Source organism: Dunckerocampus dactyliophorus, chromosome 8 (genome assembly GCF_027744805.1).
Source record: "Dunckerocampus dactyliophorus isolate RoL2022-P2 chromosome 8, RoL_Ddac_1.1, whole genome shotgun sequence".
NCBI lineage: Eukaryota > Metazoa > Chordata > Actinopteri > Syngnathiformes > Syngnathidae > Dunckerocampus > Dunckerocampus dactyliophorus.
Window position 1 is genome coordinate 11,209,440 of NC_072826.1, and position 18,875 is coordinate 11,228,314.

Consider the following 18,875-nt stretch of genomic DNA (forward strand, 5'->3'; position numbering starts at 1 on the left):
TTAACACGGTTTGTTCTATCAAACTGTAATGTCAGAACCAATTACAAAGAGCTGCGCAATCAGGAGCATACATCCTTATAGAATTAGTCATACACACAATATCTCACTGTCTGTGTGTAGAAGAGGCTTCCTGCCCCTCGCACCCTTTTGTCAATTTTTAACAGTTTATCAATCCCATGTTTTAATTGAATTGTCCACTCCAGGTACAAACTGTGATTCAATCAATCAGCAGCATCCCCTCTCCATCTAATTTCTTTAAAAGTACATTTTCTGGTATTCTTGCCCTTTTCATGTAGTCACGGGTGTTTATTCAGTAATCTGCATATGACTAACAGTTCAACCACAGAATTAGAGTACTGACTGAAAAGGTGGGGAAATTACCGGATCTTTTTCTTAACGTAAGATCAAAAATGTATGCTTTGAAGGTGCTTCATTAATACTGATTATTTTACTTTTTTGTTTTACACATACAGTACCTGTAGTTAGCTTTACCTCTATTTGGTAGTCAGTTGTGTAATATCATAAGAAAAGTGAAAGTAAATACACTTTAAATGTTCCCTCAAGTTTCCCGGAACGCCTCTGACGGTCTGAAATGTCATTCAGGTTTTCTGTGGTTTCGTGCCGCTTAAAGAGGAAAATGTGACCGTGATGTCGTACTGTCCGCCCATGACTCAATTGTTTTTCTCATGTCACATTTTTAACATCAGTGATCCTTACATTCAGTGTTTTGAGATTTTATTGTAAACAAAAAAAAAACGTGTTGCTACCAGAAAAGTTCATTTTGTACAGAAAGGGCCACTCATTGTAATCTTTAAAGTGCTCATTTTTATACTGAAGAACACCATATACTAAGAACCACCGAGCTACCTGCTCGATTTAGAAATTTAACACCTGAAATTACATTTTAGCTAGTTAGCCGGCTCTGCAAGGTAATATTAAAAAGCGGGTATTGAGCATTTTCTCTTAAAATGGCAATGGGACAGAGCTCTCTGCCGGCTGTTGTCTACTGTGGGTTCCTAATATGCTCGTACAGACACATAAACACATACTGAGACAGGTGAAGCTACACACATCTTCAACTCTCACATGAGTATACAACACCCTCTACTGGTAGCAGTAGTAAGTACAATAACAGACACATACAACAGAGCACCGATAGATAGTTCTAATACACCACAAGGACGCAGAACACAATGCGTGTTCATATGCTGTTAAAAAAAAAAAAACATGCAAAATTGCACTTTAAAAGATCCGTGAAACAGTGAATCAGCGAAAGGTGAACAGCGATGTAGCGAGGAACACCATTTACTTCACAGTCACACTGGTTGAATTTTTGGCTAAAAAGTGACTGAATCTTTTCGGAACCATATCGTTCTAAATCAGGTTTAAGGAACCTATGATGTGACTCTTTTGACAACTGCATCTAGCTTGCAAACATTTAATAATTCTTTTTTTTTCGCTGACATTTTAAAATAAAACATTACAGAAATCACTGTGTGAAAAATAATGTATTTTAATCCATCCAGCCATTTTCTAATGCAATGCGGGTGGCCGAGCCAATGCCAGCTGTCCTTTCGAGATATTTTCCGGGTCAGACACCAAAACTTGATTGTTACTGGATAATGCGGTAGCCTACCCGGGTCATTGAGAGGTCAAGAAGGGAACTTCCCTCCTTTAATCCAATAGTCAGCGTGCTAATTCTGCAGAGCAAACCCCTTTTGACAAAGAAGATGGTGAAAAGAAAGAAAGACACGGAGTACGGTGCAAAACCATGCGGCACCAGAAGTTGCATTTATGGTAAGAAATATTTGATTATTGGTTAGCTTCAGTATAACGTTATTGAAAAGTATAAATTCAGAGACTTACATTTTTAAAGTGTTGGTCTTGCTTAAAAATGCACATATTTAGTTGTATTCAATGTTAAAAAAAACATTACAGGGCTCTCACGGAAATCCATTTTAAAATATGTGGCTTTCATGACTTTCTGAGCCAAAAAGGCTCCCGGCGCCTGTTCTAAATGAACCAATGTCGTCCTTGAATCGTATCGGCAACCACAAATCGTGAAACGAATCGAATCGATAGTCAAACGAGTCGTTACACCCCTACATTGAACATCTGTACAGAGATCTGAAAATGACTCCATCCAACCTGATGGGGCTAGAGCTATGCTGCAAAGAGGAAAAATAAAAGCTTTAACAAGAAAATGTGGAAAAAGTGGATCTGAATACTTTCTGGATGCACTTGATGGCTTGAACACAGACAATTTTATTATTACTATTATTGGTTGTACTGTCGTTCAGCTGGTGTACTGTTCTAAGAGTACTTAAACAAACAGAAGGCGTCCGTTTGTCTTTGTGAACAATAAGTAGTCGTTCCAAAGTCAAGTCCTTTGAAGATCAGAGCGCGTTCTCCTCTTTCAAGGGAGGGAGCTGGTGACGTCACGGCGACACGCTGGTGTCAGGCGTGAGCTGAGTTGACATTCAGGGCACGGAGCACAACACAACTGACACACATCAAAGCAGCACAACACACGCACAATTCGCAGGACGGGACACGATGGCTTCTGCGAGTGTGGTGGGCCAGCACCCGGCCCAGCACAGACTGGACTCTGAGCCGCTCCTGCGGGTCTTCAAACCGGCCGGCGGCAGGAAGAAAATCACCCTCCCGAGGAAGTCTTCGTGGGAGAAAATGATGTTTAGGAGATGCGGTGGGAATTGCAGTTCTGCCGCCAGTCTAGAGCAAGCCAGGACGTGCCGTTTGTCTGCGGGACCAGTGGGAGACACGGCTATGAAAAGCGGGATTCCTACCGGTGGCTGCCGAGGAGTTTCGCCACGTAGCCCCGACGGGGGCAGGCAGCAGGACAGTGTGCGCTGCGACTGGCGCTCTCCGACAAGGAGAGACGACCACCCCGGATTCGTCATCACGGACTGCACCACTGACCGGAACCACAACGCGGCTGCTGGTAGTAGTGGTCACAGTGAGCCTTACCTCCAGAGTCCCACCGTCAATGTCTCTATCAGCACATCGCCTGCAGCACAGCAGGAATTGTTCAAAAGCGGACGGGACTGCGGGCAACAGACCGCCTCCAACTCGGTGTCAAACAAGCAGCAGAGTAGGGGTCTTCCACTGGAGCGCCTCACACAGGGAAGGACCGGAGTGGTGAGGTTGGTACGCACGGAGCCTCCCCGCCGAGAGGCTTGGGCCATCTTCCCGCAGGGGTCAGAACACAAGCTGGGGGCCGAGAGGGGAGAGGGACACAGGTTCTATGCTAAGGCCGTTACCCAGGACTGGTGTGACGCATGCAGCCGCCAGATCACTGCACAGGCCCTCCAGTGTCAAAGTGAGTATTGCATTCTGTGTGTGTGTTTTGTTGGAAAATGATGGGTTTGTTGCCATGTCCATGACCTGCATTGCTGCATGTGCACTGTAGCTTAATCTTATGATGGATAACGAAGTAGTGAGTTGTTGTTACCAGACATTTTGCAGCCAACAGAAAAGCTCATTATCTTGTCCTCGCAGCTTTGCCTCCTTGTTCTCATAGTGGGATTTACGGCCCTTGTTTAAAGAGAAAAGGGGGGAAAAAGTGGTTTTGTTCTGTCGTCTTGAGTAATGAGTTTGTTGTTTTGCATTCCAGAAACACAAATTGTTTCCAGTGTTGTTTTATTCTGGGGTCACATGATGTTGGTGTTGACATCATTCCCACCTGTACTGCCTTGACTCAAGCCAATTGGGTCAACGTTTGATTGGCTTTAGTGGACATACACGTGCCTGCGATTGGCTGGAGACCAGTCCAGGGTGTAGCCCGCCTCTCGCCGTTAGTCAGCTGGGATAGGTTCCAGCATACCCGTGACCCCAGTGAGGATAAGCGGCATGGCGGATAGATAGATAGATGGACATACACGTGGACTTCTTTAATGACAATGCGTGCAAGCAATGTGTGTGTTTGTGGCTGAAAAGAAGTTGGAGAAAAAAAGATGATGATGACAAAAAGGAGTGTAAAGCGACACGAGTGGTGCAATGTAGGCGAGCAAAGCCTAGCTAGTGCGTGCAGCACTGCAGGGCTGTCTGATTTAATGTTCTATCTGCAAGAGGCCACCCAGTGAAGCGAGAGCAGCGATTACAGTCGGTCATGAGTTTCTTGGGAACAAATGAAAAGTTCTCTTTAGTTTTAAATCCGAGAAGCAGCTGAACCAAAGAAAAAAAAAACAGCCTACTCAAGTTTTCTCAACAAAACATCAGAGGTGAATGTGTAGCACCATGAAAACTTTTCAGGAACATATATGTCGGCATTTCTGGGTGTCTTTGTGGGTACAAGTGAAACCGAAATAGAACTGCACATGCATGCAAGATCGGCTTTCGACTACACCCATGAAATAACAGGGAGTCAAGACTAGGGAGTTGTTGCAACCCTAAACAATCATTGTGCATGTCTTTGTTTTGTTGTATCCCTTCACTCCATCTGCCTGTATTCAATTTACGCCCCCACCCCCTCTCTATCTCTCTATGTATGATAGGATTTCCAGTAGCAGGCAAAAAAGTGCTTATGAAACTGAAAATGAAACTTTGATTGTTCCTCGTGTCTATAGCTTCTTTGGCAGTCATCAGTTGTGTTTCCCTCAGTGAACCGCAGCTCCCCAGTGCTTGGCAGCACTCATTCAGCCCAAGACCGCTTTGTCCTTTCAGAAGATACAGTATACTGTAATAACAATGCTTGCTGAAATGTGAACTCACTTTTGTCAGATACTGTATATGTACAGTATAGGCTGGGAGAGGAAGTAATGTTGGAATGGCAGCCAGTTTAATCCCTGCTGTGTGTGTCTCCTGGCTGGGATTATGTCTGATGGATGGAGAGACTGGGATTACAGGGATGGCAGACGGAGTCAGATGACAGATTTGTATTTAATTAAGGCTTTGACAGAACCATGCTGGCCCTATTTACCACCTATAAATCTTTAATCGGGGTATATGTACAGTAGTGTTTGTATTTAACTTAAATTTTTTAATTGACCAACAGTAAATTTTAAAAAGACACCAGAAATTATTTGAAAAACAGAAATGGTTCCTTCCCCCAAACAACTTATTTTTTTAGTTCCTGTTGAATGTGAAATTACTTCATCTTTTTCTCACGTTCTTCTTTTCTTAGCATCCCTTGTAGAGCCTCTTTCATTTTGGAATGGTGCACAAAAGCCAAAGAAAATGCAAAACAATGAGTTACTTAATGGCAGCTTGATTAATTGGTCGAATTCTAAATTGACTTCAGGGCATCCATCCTTGTAGCTTCCACTCTATTGTTATGTTAAAAACTATTGGCATTAACTTTATGTGGTACTCGTTTGTACAAAGAGTTGCCATGGTGTCCAGGTATTATCCCTACACGTAACAAATTGGCGTACATGTCTGACAGTGCAGTCAAGTATATATTCAGCACCTAAACTTGCTGTTGAAGTTTTTTTTGTTTTTGTTTTGCTTCATCCCTTCCTTGGTCTCTCCTGGTCTAGACAGTACCAGCCTTGTCCCAGCCAGCTTCTTGTCTGTTCCACATTGGTCCTCCACAATGCTCCATTCACAGTGGAAGAACCCCCCCCCCCCCCCCCCCCCCCCCCCCCCCCCCGAAAAGGAGCTTGTGTTCAATGGCTCACAACCATCTTGTCGATGCCTTTCTGGCAGGCCTGTGATGAATGTCGTTTTTGAAAACATTCCTTCAGTTGGAAAGAAAACACTGAATGTTGTCAGAATGAAAGTCTTTCCATCCTTGTGATTGACATTGGAAATGACAAGATGAGGTTAGGAGATAAGGGATTTGTTCCAAGCAAAAAGACTGTAGGGCCTACTTACTCTGTTCGGTTCAATAGGGAGGATTCTATAATTAGATTGCCCTTGGTTGTAGGTGATAGTGGGACTGCAGAACATGCTACCTAGGGGCTTTCTTTATAATCATAAAAGAAACACAGGAAAATCATCAACATTTAGACGTTGCAGGCATTTCCTGAATATTTTGGTTGTATTAGGAATCGTAAGACCTCAGACAACTTTAGAGGTGTCATTGTAACCTTGACTATGTCGCCAATGCTTCATGTGACATGAAACCATGGTTCATTCCAAGGGACTGACTGATTCTTACAGAATAAAGCAGCAAGCAAAAAGGTGAAAGCTCTTGCTGCTGCGAGAGAAAGAGAGGTGGTTTACAGCGAAGCTGAGATCACATGTGGGGGTGTCTGTCTCTTTAAGCCGGCTGCTCGGCACTGCAGAGAATGGGTGCTGCAGTACAGACCGAGAGAGGAACATTGATATCACAGTAACCAGACCACAGAGCAAGAAGTGTCCCCTCAGGGCCCACAGACGTGAGCAGAGGAGTTCCGAGCTGCATGAGAAGGCTAGAGAGGGAGGCGAGAGAGCATTTGAGGGGGTGAGGAGTACCGCTGGAGGGGTGGCAGAGCGAGCGCAGAGGGGGCTCTTTATTCGGAGCGTGGCACCGGTGGCAGAGTGGCTGCGTTGGGATGGCAGAGGGGGACAGTGGGGGGGTTGGCGGCGTTGGGGCAGCCCCCAGGCGGGCAGGGGCAGGCCGCAGAGAAGGGCCAGCGAGGGTTACGGGACGGTGCCCTCCGGATGGTGCCGCCATGCTCCATCCATGGCACAGATAGCACAGGGGCAGGAAGCAAGGGACAGGGATGCAGGGGTGGGGGGCAGATCCGGAGATGTTGACGGTGTCAGGGTGGGCAGAACATTCCTGGGGCAGGTGTCTCTGCGTCTGGAGGAGGTGAGGGGGGATTCGGAGGTGGAGGCTGGTAGCGCCTGCTTTGGGCAGGTGTCGAAGCGGCTGGGACGACTTTTGAAGAGGCTGCCCAAGTCCCGATCCTGGAGCGACGGCCTGAGGATCCTCCGGAGATCGGCCTCCAACGGGTCCCTGCTCCCCACCTCAGGTATGAGGCACAAGCAGCAAATGATGAGTTCAAAGTTGCACAGCTGAGGTCATGCAATTCGGTTATAATGAAAAAAGTGAGGGATGTGATGAGTGGACAGTTTTTGCTTAGGTGGAGGAAAGCTGCGGGCTAAAATATGTACATAACGTGTGCTTAGGTTGGTCTCCGAAATGTTGGCTGTAGACTCCATCCCGCTCTCTCTCTCTCTCTCTCTCTCCCTGCTGCTCACTTTGTGTAGCAGCTCATTGCTTTTGTGTGCACCACCATGTGTGAACAGCCTGGACAAAGAGTACAGATGTGCTGTAATCAGCACGATTATCCAGTAAACAGAATGTAGGCAAATCTACCAAGTAGTCCGTCCTCTTTTGTGTGCGTGCAATGACACAGAACAAGCTAAATTTGTCTGGAAAATTCAATGCAACTATACAATTTCGGATTTGTAGCAGCAGATCTTTTCATGTGTTTCCAAATCCAGCTCAACCTTAGCACAAACTGTGGCCAGCGAGGAAAATTGCTGGATGCTGCAGTTTTATTGATTTCTTTCGCGGCAGGAGACTGACAGCTCAAGAAAATCAAGATGTTGCAGCAGATCTTCCGTGTTGATGAGCATGCCCCCTCCTGTGCATGTCTGATAAGACCCGAAAGCAAACATGACTCATCTAAGTGATGTCACGCTGCATCCTCAAAAGCCTTTAGAAATGGGATCAATAGCACAAGCTAGTGCAGGAAGATGATGGATATTTTTAGACGGTGCTCCCAGTAAGGAAACCCAGTTAATCCTCATTCCCGCCTCCTTTGCATCCTATAATTATCTCCTGTCACAGACACAGTTCTTGGTTGGTGCTACTTTAGGGGAATTCTCTACACTGCTATTATTTAAGTTGGTGACTTTAGTGGTTAGACGGTATGACTATGCAAAATTGTCCGATTGGTTGTTATGGAGAAGGAGTCTCAGTCAACATCCTGTTAACTGAGTGTAATGAATGATTCTCACAGAGAAAATAGGATGATGCAGTTTTAATGGTTCCAGGGAGACCGGTGTGCTTTGATGCTAATGTGCCAAACTGTAATTATAAGGAGGGTGTCACCACATGCCGCACTGCCCTACAGGACATTTCCCCAAAGACTTAACATCTGTAAAACAGATAACTGGTTGAAATGCTTCAAACTGTGCAAAGTCCCTCGCATTGCGCTCGTCTCTATGATTTATCTTGTATGCATAAGCTCATTAAGCATTGTGTGAACTAATACTCTAATAAACCTTTAAAACACTCAATCAACCTTACTGTTAAAATGAACGCTTGGCTTCTACCAAGCGTTATTGTTGACTTCCACATGAATATACTGTATAGTTACATAACGGTATGAGTGGTACCAATAGAACCAAGTGGCTGTTAGGATAATAATCATCGCCACCTTGGCTAAGTAGTGAAATGGGAGGGACTAACTCGAGTGGTTGCATTTCACAATTAAAACGAACAGAAGAAGACCAGGAAGCGGATAAATATTGCGGTAGTCATTTTCGGTAAATGCGCAACCACAGTCACCAATTTGGCACAGCACTACACTGTCCAAATTAGCGCCGCCCTCACGAACTAAGTACACAGTGTACATATTGAAGTGAAGTCTTCAATTTAAAACGTCAAAAATTAGTCAATGATTAATCGATTAATTGTTGTTCCAATTTATCCAATTAATATTCACACACATCAACATTTTTGCCTCTTTTCTGATCTGTTTCGGACCAAACCACATGTTTGGTTCACATTGATTTGGTCCATCTAGGGCCGAAACGATTACTTGATTAAAATTAAGTTCGAAACAACAAGCTTCAGAGTAATCGACTTAGAAAATAATGACCAGTTACAGCCCTAATTCAATTTGCAACACAGCCGTACCTCTCTTAATAGGGGTTTCCCTTTTTCTGAGGCAGTTACTTTTCTTGTTTGAGTTTTCAGAACATTGAAAAATTGCCTTATAGTGGAAAACAACACTCATTTAAAATGTTTATTCTGGGTATGCGGACAACAATGGCGGACCAGAGGCCTGTGTTGCTGAAGAAGTAGGGTTTTGTCCTTATTTTTGTAGTTTTTTTTTAAGACATGATGTAACCTCACCAAGTACTGACCAGGCATGCACATCAGTGTTTTTATTTTTATTGGCATTTTTATTGGTTTCTACTAGATCAGGGGTTGCCAAAAGTCAAGTTTTTAAGGACAAAAATCTTTTTTTGCGTTTGGACGAGAGACCAAAACACACTTAAAAACATGCACTTTCTTAAATATCCATATTCACGTGGGCGTGGCTTCACATTGTGTTCTCCGATGCTAAACTGTGAAATGAACAACACAAGTAATCATGAAGCAATGGCTGCCCCCCCCCCAAACACAATGAATTCTCGCTCTTGTTTGTTTGCTAAAGTCTGCATCTGTGACCAGGCAGATGGTGACTTTGACTGGGAGGAAGATGATGCAGTAATGGAGCTGAAGTAAAAAAAAAAAAAAATGAAAAATGATCCACACATTCATTTGCTAGCTCCCGCTTGGTAGGTCAGTGCTTATTAAAGCAACAACAAGTAAGTGCATCAGTGTAATTCCTTCTGATAGATTAAGGGATGGGATGCATTAACTCTGTGGAGAATATGGATAGCTGCTCCAAATGAGCTATGATAGGATGATAGGATCAGACTGGCTAAAAGCTTCCCAAATCTGCTTTATTCATTCATAAGACCCCCTTTAGAGTTCATTAGTGACTGTGTTAGCAGCATTGCTTCTGCATCAGAGCCGCCTAGCCTCGGATTCACCCCTCCCTTTTCAGCCAGATTTGGAGAAACAACAATACAATCCCTTTTAGGTGTCTCCATCATGTTTCTATCTAATGTCATGCAGACATCCTCCATGACCTGAGGAACTGGGCTAATCTCCATCTTCCCCCTCCCGTCTCTGTCCCACACCTACTGTCTTGTCTATACGATATATTAAAAAAACAACAACGATCCTGAGTCTTTCCATCCTCTGGTCCTTAAACACAGCGCTGTCTCAGATTGCGGAAGATTTGTCCAAAGCGTAAACATACTGACTCCTCAGACTTCCAGAAACACGTATTAGAGACTGATAGTTTGTGAAATCAGAGATATGCCTTGAAATGTTCCACTTAACAAGCCTCCGCAGAGACAAGCTGAGTGCAGTTCACTTCACAACATGCACAATACACTCAGTGGGCGTAAGCAACTCGAACGCAGCGATGGGAGTTCACTCTGCCCCCACATGCAGTGCTGTGCAAAAGTCGTTGGTCACCACTAGCTTTGTTTTTTTTATTCAATGACCTTTAGTTAAACAATAGGAGACTGAAAGACAAAGAAACAATACCAAACCAGCTCCCGTTAAACGTGTGTACATGTGCCCCGTGAATGACTGGTGACCAGTCAGCTCGGACCCGTGACCCTATGAGGACAAACGGTCCTAAAACTGGATGGATGTCCAAAATTCTGCACGCCACATCATCTCCGCATCTTAATTGGCTCCTGGTCATTCCATGTGTTGATTCCATGAGTCTGCTCCAATTCAGAACAGAGGTTATCCGAAGGCACGTCACACATGGACCAGGTCTAAAACTACCTGATACCAACCAAGAAAACCAAGTGAGCCCCACATGAGCGTGCATTTTGGTGAGCGAGGCAAGCAAAACTCCCTCTAAAGAAGAAACATTGAGACATTTTAAGGCAAGGGTGTCCAAAATGTGGCTCGGGAGTTTTGCCGCTGTATCTAGCTTGTTTTTCATTGGTCTGTGCCATATTCCAAAATAAAATTAGACATACAAAGTTTATTCATGAAATAATATAACTACTTAACACCTTTTGACCTGTGGTTTTATAGTGTTTAATGATCATAAAATGAGGAATACCAACCTTGTCCCCGCATAGTTCACTTTTTATATATGGGTCAGTTTCCTGAAAGGGGAACCAAAACGTGACATAGCAAGCAAAACTGAATGTTATTTTCTAGCCAATTTACATAATAAAATAAAGTACTTCAGAAATCACAGCAGCTGGAACATAAGTTCCACCGTTTTGTATTGTTCATTTCATCGTCTTTGCGACACACTTGCATGTCACAATATGGCGATGTGCAAACGGGCTGACATTGGCGCCAGATCGTGTTTTGTACACAACAGACACGAAGAAAATATTCAACACTGTTTCCCCTGTTGATTCAGTGCGTTTGCAGTATATTTTTTTTATTTGGTTATAGCTACAAATCATTGTAGGCTGCGTGTAAGGCCCCTTGTAGGGACGGCACCATCTCTGGTACCCCTTTCAGGAGACTGACCCAAATGTGGCCATGGTGGACAAAGTTTGGACACCCGTTTTAACGCAATACACAAACGTCATGCACTTTCTATCCAGTTCACTGGATGGTGTTTGTAATATTTCAAGTTGCGTTATTATATATGTCAGTACAGCTCACCAACTGGATGGCACGAGATTGTGTAGGCATACCTAATGCTGTGGCCAAAAACCAACCTCATTTCATTGTGTGGCGTTTCATTCCTTTCTCATTCTCCATCTATATCATGGCCTCTTTCTGTCTGGAGGCAGTGTCGGTTAAGAAGCAGTCAGACTGGAATGATGGGATGTGGGAGAGAGTGATGGTGGCGAAAGATCAGCTGAGGTCAGTGTACCATAGCGACACACAACACCACAGCCTTAATTCTTCTTAAGACAACACAAACAAACATTCTTGAGGGCTCGGCATCTGAGTAAAAGCCAACCCATATAGTCTGTAAAGTAGATCGCCACCTACTTGCCGTTCGACATTCGCTCCTCTGCATATCCGCATTGTAAATAATTAGTTTTTTTTAATGGTAACTTAAAAATAAAGAGGTTTGATAGTGGTAACTGCAGCGGGAAAAGACTGCTGCAGCTATGAATCCGGCAGAAGGTGTTGCCCAAGTAATAAAACGAGGCAAATAAAGCCATTCTGTAAAATGAAGAAACAGCTTTTTGAGTAGAAGCCTCAAAAGATTAAAAACAACAACACAATCCATGGAGTGCTGGGAAACTCCACAAGAAAAAAGCCGTCACACCATAAAAAGCCAAAGAAAACTTGACCAAAGTGTAGGTGAGCAGAACTGGTCTTGCTGTGTTTAATGTCAACTTTTTTCCCCTTTCTCGTATTGTTTGCGCAACAATTGTACTTTCCCCAGAAACCCTACAAAGACCCGATACTAGCGTCAAACCCACAACACGCTGTCAGAGAGAAGCACATTTAAAAACAATAAATAAAAGTTCTCTCTGCTTGATGTCAACACACTGACATGCTGGAGTTTGTGGATGTTAGACACAACTCTAAAGTCTATCCAAGTTTCATTTCTATATTACCGTCCCTTGAGAAGATGTATTATAATAAATACTTGCTGAAGTATGAGGAGAACACTCACTATTTGTGGGATACTGTACATGGAGAAGGTGTACATGTTTACAGTTTACACTCACTCATTTAACATTTATAGATCTTTAGTTGGATCTCATGAGATCAAGTTGCCATTTGTTGTACTGTTATATACCCGTCCTATAATTTTCCCATGAATGCTATAGCAAATTTAGACGCCTTTTAGCCAATGAAGGGATGGTAGCAGTTATCCTATTGTGTTAGCCTGCACTCTTGTAGCATTTATCGCTCAGCTACGTGGTGGCCAATGGTGGTCACTCTTCTGCCACCCTGCTGGCCATCGAGACATTTGAGCTATCAACTTATTGCCACCCCTATGTGAGTAATGGTCTCACCTTGGCCGCCCCAATGATAAATGCGCTACTGCTGTGATTGTATCATCTTATCAGTGTGGGAATATTGTGGGTGTGTGGTGAGCCGTGACGTGCTGACGGGGGCGGGTGGGTCGTGTCACAAAGGAAAATGTTCCTGGTGTTTCCCTTACACTTCACTCAACAGTCATACATGGCGTCATAATAACGATGCGCCTCCCAGGGTTGCTCCTGAGCCAGCCAACAACGACTCTGACGACTGAGTTTCTAATGGATTGCTGAAGCAATTGTTCAACCTGCGTGAACTGTTGTTGGCCGCATGGGGGCAGCAGAGAGGTATCTCCAACATATACAGAACGTGATGATTACCTACCAACTAGTATGATGGAAAGATAGCATACAACTTATCTGTTTATCCAAAAGTATGTCCTCTTTTAGTTTCCCATTATTTCTAAAACTCAATGAAAGGGCATTGAGGCAGGAAAGGAGATCCTCCCTTCCTTTCCTCTCTGTTTCCTTTCTCTCCTGTCTTTGTACACTGACCTCTAAACAGTGGTGAGCAGAGCATCGCTTATCTGCATTCTCCTCATTCCTCGACACATCCCTGTTGTCAGCAAGATGCTGCATCCCCCAGCCATCACTCCATGCTCGCACGCCCTTCTTGTATCCAGTGTCACAACTCAACGCCAACTCATGCAGTGACCCCTAGAAGTACGGTGATACCAACCCAAAGGGTTGTACAATTCAGAAACCAACAAATATTGTCTGCAATTGTATCTTACCAGTTAATGACAGAATATCTTGTTGCCATGGTTACAACCTCTGTCCTGGAAGCACACCATGCCACTGCTATTATTTTATGCACACAATCAAAACAACAAACCCTAATTTCAAAGTTTATTTAGTGAGTTTAAAAGAAAATGATTTCAAGTACAAGTCCGAGTGTTGCGCCACCCCCCAACCCCCCCCCCCCCCAAACTGCAATCTTCTATCTTTGCAAGCATGCTTTTTTTTTTTTTTTTCTCCTTTTGCATGGATTGTGTGACCAAAGGCGTGAGATACGAAGCTGGGTGTTTATCGAAAAGCCTCTGGCCACAACAAAGGCTGTGAGGCACAAACACATGAAGAATGTTTATTTTGGGGACGTTTTCAGAGCAGAATGTAAATTTGTTCTTTTCTAGCTGAGCGGTAAACCATAATTGACCACCAAAGCTCCTATTCTGGTACGCTATAGTGTGTGTGTAAGTGGACAGTCTGGATTTGGTTTGTTTTACAGTTTACAGTACACCTCTTTCCGCAGTGTGGTCAGTTTGAAGCAATATTTATTTATTTGGCGGCATTCGTTCCATGCAAAGAACCATGCAATTGAAAATGTGTGATTTCCTCTGTGCGTATTTCTCTGATCTGATCATGCAAATATGTCACAGTTGCACGTACAGTACCTCCATTATAAAATGTTTGTTTTCAAATTATACAAACTTTTAATAAAAAAGTGAGTTTTTACTACTGTATTAAATGTGTTGAGCTATTTAAATGGTTTGTTTTTATTGCCAACGTATGAGCAGACTGAGCAGACGAGCACAATTTACAATTTACTCACTCCTCCCCAAATCCTCCTGCAAATCCTCTTTTGGAGGTGCACCTCCAAAAAAATCTAACCTGCGTTTCCTGTAAAAGCTGTAATTGGTCAGCGTGTAGTAGGCCTACATTATTTCTTGTTTGTGTACGACTTGTTAAGCCCACATCTGCTCATGCCTTTTCCTGGTTTTGGATCAAGATTTGCAATAAATTGCACTCTCTTTTTCTCCTTAATTGCCATTGTTTGTGCACGATAGTGGACGCTAACAAGCTAAACAGTCGATGAGAATTGCGGGAGCTCACAGAACCGACATCAGGTCACATGATCAACCTCAGCAAAGAGCTATCAGTACTCATGAAAGATCTTATTGCTATTCTCTACAAAGGAGCTTGTGATCCATGAATCAGCCAATACATTTCCTGGTTCAGTTAGAGTAGTTTAACAATTCTATTCGTCGTGTTGTTCACATTTCAACATCATGAGACCCAAGATGATGCCTCACAATTGATCAACGGTACCTCACCCCACCATTGCGAAGCTTTAAACATGATGTTCTCAGAGGGAAGTGGCCACTGAGCTCAGAGTGTCACAGAGTGTCAGGTTGCAACAGGATACAGAGACTGGAAGAGTCACAGAACGGCAATTTAATTTAAACAATTAAAAAAAAATCCACGTCGTGAATTTTGCAATTAGCTCCTTGTTAGAGAACAGCAAGTTGTGCAAAAAGGACCAAAACATTGAACAGTTGGACATGTGCATTGGACAATTAAAAGAAGATTAAAGTAAGTTCATCTGTAAAGGCTGTTGTGCATTTTAGGTTCATCCTAAAATATCACCAGAAAGCCCAATATACCTAACGTTTTAGTGAGGTGTGTATACAGTATGTAATAGGTTCATACCAATTTGTCATCGTTGAAGTTCAGCTGCCTTGGGTGTAAGTGTGAAACCGTCCACTAGATAGAGCTATTTTCCCATTTAAAGGGGTGCTTGGCAGCTCAGGGCTTTTCAAAAATTGTGCCAATGAGCCTCCCATAAAGTCATCTATCGTAAATGTTGTTTGAAGCACAATTTTGCTTTGACTAAACTTAAAAATGTAATTATATTCAGGCCACCATATATTGTCACTTAAATTGTGGGCTACTTACAACCTTGTTTAACATTTTAAAAGTGTACAGTCGTCCCTCACGCCAGTTGGAACATTGCTCCCTCACTATCGCGGTTTATCAAATTTAATTAATGACGACAGTTTCATGGTTGACTACAGCCCAATATTAGTCCTACAAAAGCATATTTAAACAAGTGTTACTTATTCTTTGTCTAAATGAAGCATTTTCAAGCATAAAAATGTTCGAAATTAACTATAGTTTATAACTATAACTATAGAACTATAGATAGTTTGGATTTTTTGACATGAAGTTGTATGACTTCCCCATAAGCAGTGTAGTCCAATACCAGCGACTTAACCCCCACATGGTCTCCTAAGTCCAGTTCTGGTCAGATTTCTCTGATGAAGAACGTAGTTCCGCTTAGTTGCTGGGGACAATTAAGTAAAGAGTTTGGCTTCTCAAAACAATATGCGTTCAAAAGATGAATACATATGCATCACTAATGGACTACAATGCTGATGGGGATGTTATACAACTTCACAACAAAAAATCCCAACTATCCCTTTAAGGCAACACAAGATGATGAACTGTAGTCTAACTTGATCGCCAACGACAGGCGTTTTTTTTATGTTAAAATTATTTCTCTCACAACAGGCACTCCAGCTAAAACTCATGCGGAAGACATTTATTGAAACACACACGAGCACAAGTCTTTTTTATGCCTCATTTTCTCTCATTATATCTACTATGGTGGGTAATATGAGTGTAAAAGTGGTATTTAGGAAGTCATAAACAGGTTTTCTATGCTTTAACTATAAAAATCTGATGTTTATTAATATTGAATCGTACTGTGTGGAAATTCCCTTATCGTAGTCGGGTGTGGGAGCAATTAACCGCGATAAATGAGGGATTATTGTGTATTGAAATGGCCATGGTAAAGGTGCTGTCTACCTTTTTAGGTACTGATTGGGGGGGCACTGACGTTCTTATATTCCACCCTCTTTCTGCTCCAATGTTGCAAGCCACGCCCCACAAAAGACACGCACGTGCATTAGTTACATTTGTTGTCAGCTAATAATAGCGATTGGGCAAAGTTTAGCTGCTGTTGGCTATCATTGAATGTACAGGCACAGCCTATCATCGACTCCAAATTGTCCCTGGCTTCTCTTGAGAAAGCTGTTGTGTCAAAAAAAAATGTTTCTTGATTTTTCTCAAGCTGCAGCACTTTCCCTAAAGTCCTTTGGCAACCCCATTTTGGAGGTGTGCCTCGCTTTTTAACAACCACCGCATTAATGCTGACAGTACAACCTAACTATCAACTCCATGTTAATTATAACTAGCAACTCCAACTCTATATTGCCTTGATTAATGTCCTGTTTTGTGTATTCATTCTGTGTCTTGCATTCGCCAGACTGCACATACACCTGCCATCTGGAGTGTGAGAGACAGGTTCAGCTCGACTGCAACCAGACTGCCAAGGAGGCCGAAGAAACTCAATTTTCCAGAAGACACCGCTCCACTGAGGAACAGAAAGTAAGCATTTTGAATAAGGAATATATTCTACTGCAGAGGTGTCCAAAGTGTGACCCGGTGGCCAGCTGCATTTTTTATAGGACATATATGTATATGACATTAACAAAAAAACAACAGCAAAAACGGAGAATACTAACAAGTAATACTAGACTTTGTCGGCAACACAGAAGCCGGATAACCGAAATAAACTGAGATGCGAGCTGTTAAGCACAGCAAACTTTCAGAGTATTATTCTGAGTAGTAGAATTTGTGCTATCTACTGTACATTTTTTGGTGGAGGAGTGATTCAAGATGTCCAAAGTGTGACAATAAAACTGCAAAAAAAAACAGCAAAAATGAGAAAAAGAGCAAAAAGGCGAAAAAAAGTTGGTACTAGTAATTTCAGTAATAATACTAATAGGCTTTGTCATGTATTACACAAAGCTAAGATGGTTTATATATGTAACTTCTTATCTACGTTGGATAACCATTTTTTCAGAAAATTAAAAACATCAGAATTGTCGTTGCGTCTTTAGATTTTTTTTTCTCGTTATTTTAGTACGTGGCCTTCGGTGGAAGTTTGGACACCCCTGTTATAGTAGAAATCATTGGGGCGCTGGCAAAGTCCCCACATTTGTGTGAATGTGTATTAGTCAGGATTAGGTAGTAAATGCACATTACCTCAACATCTCTTCAGCCCACACTTTTACAAACACCCTCCTCTTTCAAAACCCCCCACCCCCGAAAATGCGAAGACGACACTCCTCAACATCCCGATCTGATAATTATATCAGTCACGTCTGTAGGTGCTTCACGTATTTTGTGTGTGCAGCTGCAGTCACCCACACAATGTGGTACAACAGTCTCACACACACGCATGCTTCAATTACACGCACAAGCGGGGGGGGCTGCATGACCACAGGGAGCTGCAGCAGAATGTCAGCAGCCAGTGGGCAGATTAGACAAAATTAGAAGCCTGGTAGCGAGCCAGGTAGCACTTTACTTTTGCAGAGCGTGAACAAATGCCCTCACACTATCACGTGTACCCTGAAATATGTTACAAAGTGACAACAAATATTAGTAGTAAACAATGTTATCTGAAGCTGTATGGGCACAACCGCTGCCTTAATAAAACAAAAAAAAAGATTTATTAATGTTGAATCAGCAGAATATATATAGCTATACAGCTCCCTGGTACTGCAGAATAGAAAGGGAGACGCCAATTTATTTCCCTGCAGTCCTCTCACTCTTATCTGGTTTGCTGTTTTTATGGGTCTGCCTTACAGTGTGTGCGCGTGCGTGTGCATGTGTGCATTGTGTGTGTGCATCAGCAGAAAAAGGATCTTCTAAAGGGCCATTGTTGTCGTAAGGCTAGTACTGTAGGTGCATGTGTGCGGTTACCCTTTATGTGTGGGTTGTGTACTTGTCTTAGTGTGTGTGTGTTTGTGTGTATATATATATATATATTTCAATAATTTCCTTAATCTATTCAAAATATGAATATGACATGTCTATGTACTAGGGCTGTCAATTGATTAAAATATTTAATCATGATTAATCACATGCTGTCCAGAGTTAACTCATAATTAATCACAATCACAACGTTTTTATCTATAATAAGTGTCCTTTTGAAAGATGATTTTTTAAATACAGTTTTTAATACACCAATCAACATTTTTTATTAAACATTCTGTGTTTCTAAATAGCTCGACACAAAATGGACCTTAGTGTATAAAAAAACAAACACAATGTATTGTACAAGAAATAGACATTGGTAAGATAAACTGTCCATCACTCAAATATCATTCTCTTCAAGCAAATGATCCCACAAAAAATTATTGTGACTAATATTACACATCAAGGTTTGCAAAAACACCCATCAACTAATTGAAATGAAAACAGGGTGTTAGAAAAGTAAATATTGACAACTTACAACAAATAGCGCTCAAAAAGAGTCAGTAGTGTACAGAACTAGGTAGGACTGCGCCCATATACTG

General features: G+C 42.5%; 1 protein-coding gene across 2 annotated transcripts in view; it reads left to right on the forward strand.

Annotated features, from left to right (window-relative positions):
- The first annotated feature begins 2,554 nt into the window (after nucleotides 1-2,554).
- Nucleotides 2,555-18,875, forward strand: part of rassf5 (Ras association domain family member 5) — a 32,477-nt gene continuing 16,156 nt past the window's right edge. Inside the window, exons 1-2 of one of the 2 annotated variants that reach the window (XM_054784844.1) lie at nucleotides 2,555-3,340; nucleotides 16,778-16,899. In XM_054784844.1, the coding sequence (XP_054640819.1) occupies nucleotides 2,557-3,340; nucleotides 16,778-16,899 (906 nt within the window). In that variant the 5' untranslated portion in view covers nucleotides 2,555-2,556. Of the gene's footprint in view, nucleotides 3,341-6,166; nucleotides 6,921-16,777; nucleotides 16,900-18,875 lie in introns of those variants that run through there. The other variant, XM_054784845.1, reaches the window with a different exon arrangement.